General features: G+C 53.6%; 1 protein-coding gene across 1 annotated transcript in view; it reads right to left on the reverse strand.

Moving 5' to 3' along the window:
• SLC35F2 (solute carrier family 35 member F2) overlaps positions 1-770 on the reverse strand; it is a 47588-nt gene extending 46818 nt beyond the window's left edge. Inside the window, exon 1 of the mRNA XM_014445961.2 lies at positions 237-770. Coding sequence (XP_014301447.1) covers positions 237-347 — 111 coding nt within the window. The 5' untranslated portion in view covers positions 348-770. The remainder of the gene's footprint in view (positions 1-236) is intronic.
• Positions 771-3627: the final 2857 nt, after the last annotated feature.

Here is a 3627-nt window from a genome sequence, read left to right on the forward strand (position 1 = left end):
TTTCCCCCCCCCCTCCCCCGATCCTTTGCATGCATTTCCCGCGATTCCTTAAGAGGGTACGAGGGAGGAGCACTGAGCGGCTTCACAAAGCCCAGGTAAAGCGCTGCATCCCTGCCTGCACATGTGAGGTCGCCTGAACCGGCTCCAAAGTACTCCGGCAGTCGCCCCGCTGGCCCGCCGGGCGCTCCCGCCGCCACGTGCGAGCCCGGTCCGGCCCCGCGCGCCCGTCCACTCACCCAGGTGAAGAGTTTGCCCCGCAGCCTGCGCAGCAGACCGGCGACCCGGTCCGCGGATCCCTGCGGCTGCGGCTGCCGGGCGCCGGGCCCCGCCGGTGGGGCTGCGTCCATCGGGGCGCCCGCGATCTCCGCTCCCGGAACCCCCCGATGCGCCCGGAACCCCCCGATGTGCCCGGGCCCGGAAGACGGGAGGCGGCGCCTGTGAGGCCGGCGGGGCTCGGCTCGGCCCGGCCCCTGCGCCCGCTCGCCCGCTCGCCCGGTCCCCCGGCTTCCCCCGCCGGCTCCGGCTGCGGCAAATCATTAACTGTCAAGCCCCGAGGGCCAGACGGGAATTCATTGGCCGATTACAGCCCGGCAGCGGGGCCGGGGTGGCGGCGGGGAAAGGGCGCTTTTTTTCCTCCTTGGCAGTCGAGCCTCGGAGTTGGGTGGCACCCAGCGCGCATCCCAGGTTTTTATGGTCCCTGGTGTAAAACCAGCAAACCGGCGCGACGAGCTTGTGCCGCGTGTGCTCACTGGGGAGGCAGAGGTGTAGCCACTGCCTGAACTTTGCAAACTGGAGAGAACCGGCTGGCCCCTCCCTCCCAGCCTCCCGCCCTCTGACTCATTTAGGAAGCACATTTTCCATCTAAAATCTAAAACAGTGGTTCTCAACCTTCCTAATGCCGCGACCCTTTAATACAGTTCCTCAAGTTGTGGTGACCCCCAACCATAAAATTGTTTTCGTTGCTACTTCATAACTGTAATTTTGCTACTGTTATGAATCGTCATGTAAATATCTGCTCTGCAGGATGTATTTTCATTGTTACAAATTGAACATAATTAAAGCATAGTGATGAATCACAAAAACAATATGTAATTATATATGTGTTTTCCGATGGTCTTAGGCCACCCCTGTGAAAGGGTCGTTCGATCCCCAAGGGGTCGCCACCCACAGGTTGAGAACCGCTGGTCTAAAACAACTGGAGGCGCTTCTACTTCTGTTTCTTTTTCAAAAGACGTGGGTAAAGTCTTGAACGGATCCCGGAAACGTGTCTTTGTGGTGTGCCTCCTTCCTCACGCTGGGGTGTGTGCGGCTTGCCTTTCAGTGTTCAGTTGGCTGGGAGCTGCCAGCCCAGGGGACCGTGCCAGCCCTGGCGCTCGGCCAAGATGCCCAGGTCTGGCCACGCCTTCCTGCCCAGGCTGCAGCGGACCCGGAGGGACAGGGACGAGGAGCTGGGCCCACAGGTTCCTGACTCCCGCTGGCAGGACCTCAGGGGGCCACCTGCTGCTTCGGGAAAGGGGAGCAGGAAGGCAAACAAAAGGTATTGAGACCGTGTTTCCCCCAACCACCTCCTGCCTCGGGCAAGGTGGGAGGAGGTGGAAGTGAGGGAGGAGCAAAATGAATGTAAATTCAAACAGGTGGACGGTTCTGCGAGGAGATTCTAAGAAAGAAAATGGATTTTGAAAAATGAAATACAACTTCGGGAACCCCAAGTTTAGCAGCTACAGGAACCCCAAAGTCTAAGTGAAATGATTTTTTTTTTGCTGATTGTTATAGTGAGATGGGGAAAAAATGAAAATGAGGAACATGGTCATCCATAGAGAGATGACTCAATAATATGGTACAACTGTGGTAGGCAGTTAGACAGGAGCCAAGCAAGGACCACCGGCCAGGTGCAGAAGGTCACCAGGTGGAAAGCCCCGGGTGCCTAGCAAAGGACAGCTGTAGGGTGGGACCTCACCCCCAGGGTGATCTTTCCGCCCCTAGCATATCAGCTGGTCATGCAGTTTGGAACCTCTGACCTTTCCTCCAGAGAGATAACATCTGGGCCTCAATTGTATTTTCGCTCCAGGCCCAGAAAAGCAGCAAATTTTTAGACCAGTCACCCCAAGGCTGACCTCAGGGGGACCATTGGATAATGACCCCCTGCCCTGGAGCTGATTGAATCAGTGGAGACCTAGACCGGTGGTCGGCAAACTGCGGCTCGAGAGCCACATGCGGCTCTTTGGCCCCTTAAGTGTGGCTCTTCATAAGCCTTAGGAGTACCCTAATTAAGTTAATAACAATGTAGCTACCTGTATAGTTTTAAGTTTAAAAAATTTGGCTCTCAAAAGAAATTTCAATCGTTGTACTGTTGATATTTGGCTCTGTTGACTAATGAGTTTGCCCACCACTGCCCTAGACCCTGAATGGACACACCTGGAAAGCTGCTGAATAGTCTGTTAAGACCTTCCCCTGGGACCTCTCCTAACTCTTCACCCTTAAACCCTTAGGATGAGGACCCAATGCTCCCAGGAGCACCCCAGGCCTTTCCTTTTCCCTCCCCCTTCCTTCTCTCCACCAGGCTTAGCTTTCTCACTCCCAAGCTCCAAGGCCCCTTCCTTTACTTCTATAACTTGTTTTCTAGAAATTACTTATTCTACCTCTGTGATTTTATTTTATTTTTTAAATATATTTTTATTAATTTCAGAGAGGAAGGGAAAGGGAGAGAGAGAGAGAAACATCAATGATGAGAGAGAATCACTGATTGGCTGCCTTCTGCACACACACCCCCTCACCCCCCTCAACCCCCCATCCCGGCCCAACCTGGGACCCAGCCTGCAACCCGGACATGTGCCCTTGACCAGAATCGAACCCTGGACCCTTCAGTCTGCAGGCAGACACTCTGTCCACTGAGCCAAACCGGCTAGGGCCTACCTCTGTGATTTTATAAATACTGTAAATGTTATTTTATAGTTGGAGTCTTGACTCTGAATTCGTTCCTAGTCTGAATTCAAGTACCAAGGTTGCTGAACTCAGGATCGGTATGACCCTATGGGTCTAACTTTTGGTACTGGTTCACAACCACGTCATGAAACATTATGAGGACATTTAAAGAATGGAAAAGAGCTGTACAGACCTTGAAAGGATTTTCTCTGGTTGTTTTTGACTAAAAAGATAAGATACAGGGAAGTGTTGGGAGGGGGAGAGGGAGGTGTTAGACCAATGAGGTCAGACCAGACTTGGGTCTTGGGCCTGAGCAGAGTATGAACATAGGCCAAGTACAGAGTCACCAAGGCAGAAAGCCCAGGGTGCCTAGCAATGGACAACTATAGGGTGGGGCCTCACCCCCAGGCTGACCTTTTCTTCCCCTAGCATATCGCTGATCATGTGATTTATCCCCTCTGACCTTTCCTCCCCTGACATGTTGCCCACCATACAGTAGACCCTTAGAGGAGGTATAAATGGGACTGGAGAACAGCTTCATACGACTCCCATACAAGCCCTTGCAGGATCATTCCCTTAAGTATTAAGCTCTAGAGATAACATGTAGGCCTCAGTTGTGTCTCAGCTGCAGGCCCAGAAAAGCAGCAAGGTCAGGTAGGGCGACGCCATGGCTGACATCAGGGCCAGAGTCCATTACTAATGATC

Source organism: Myotis lucifugus, unplaced genomic scaffold (assembly GCF_000147115.1).
Source record: "Myotis lucifugus unplaced genomic scaffold, Myoluc2.0 scaffold_491, whole genome shotgun sequence".
Classification (NCBI taxonomy): domain Eukaryota; kingdom Metazoa; phylum Chordata; class Mammalia; order Chiroptera; family Vespertilionidae; genus Myotis; species Myotis lucifugus.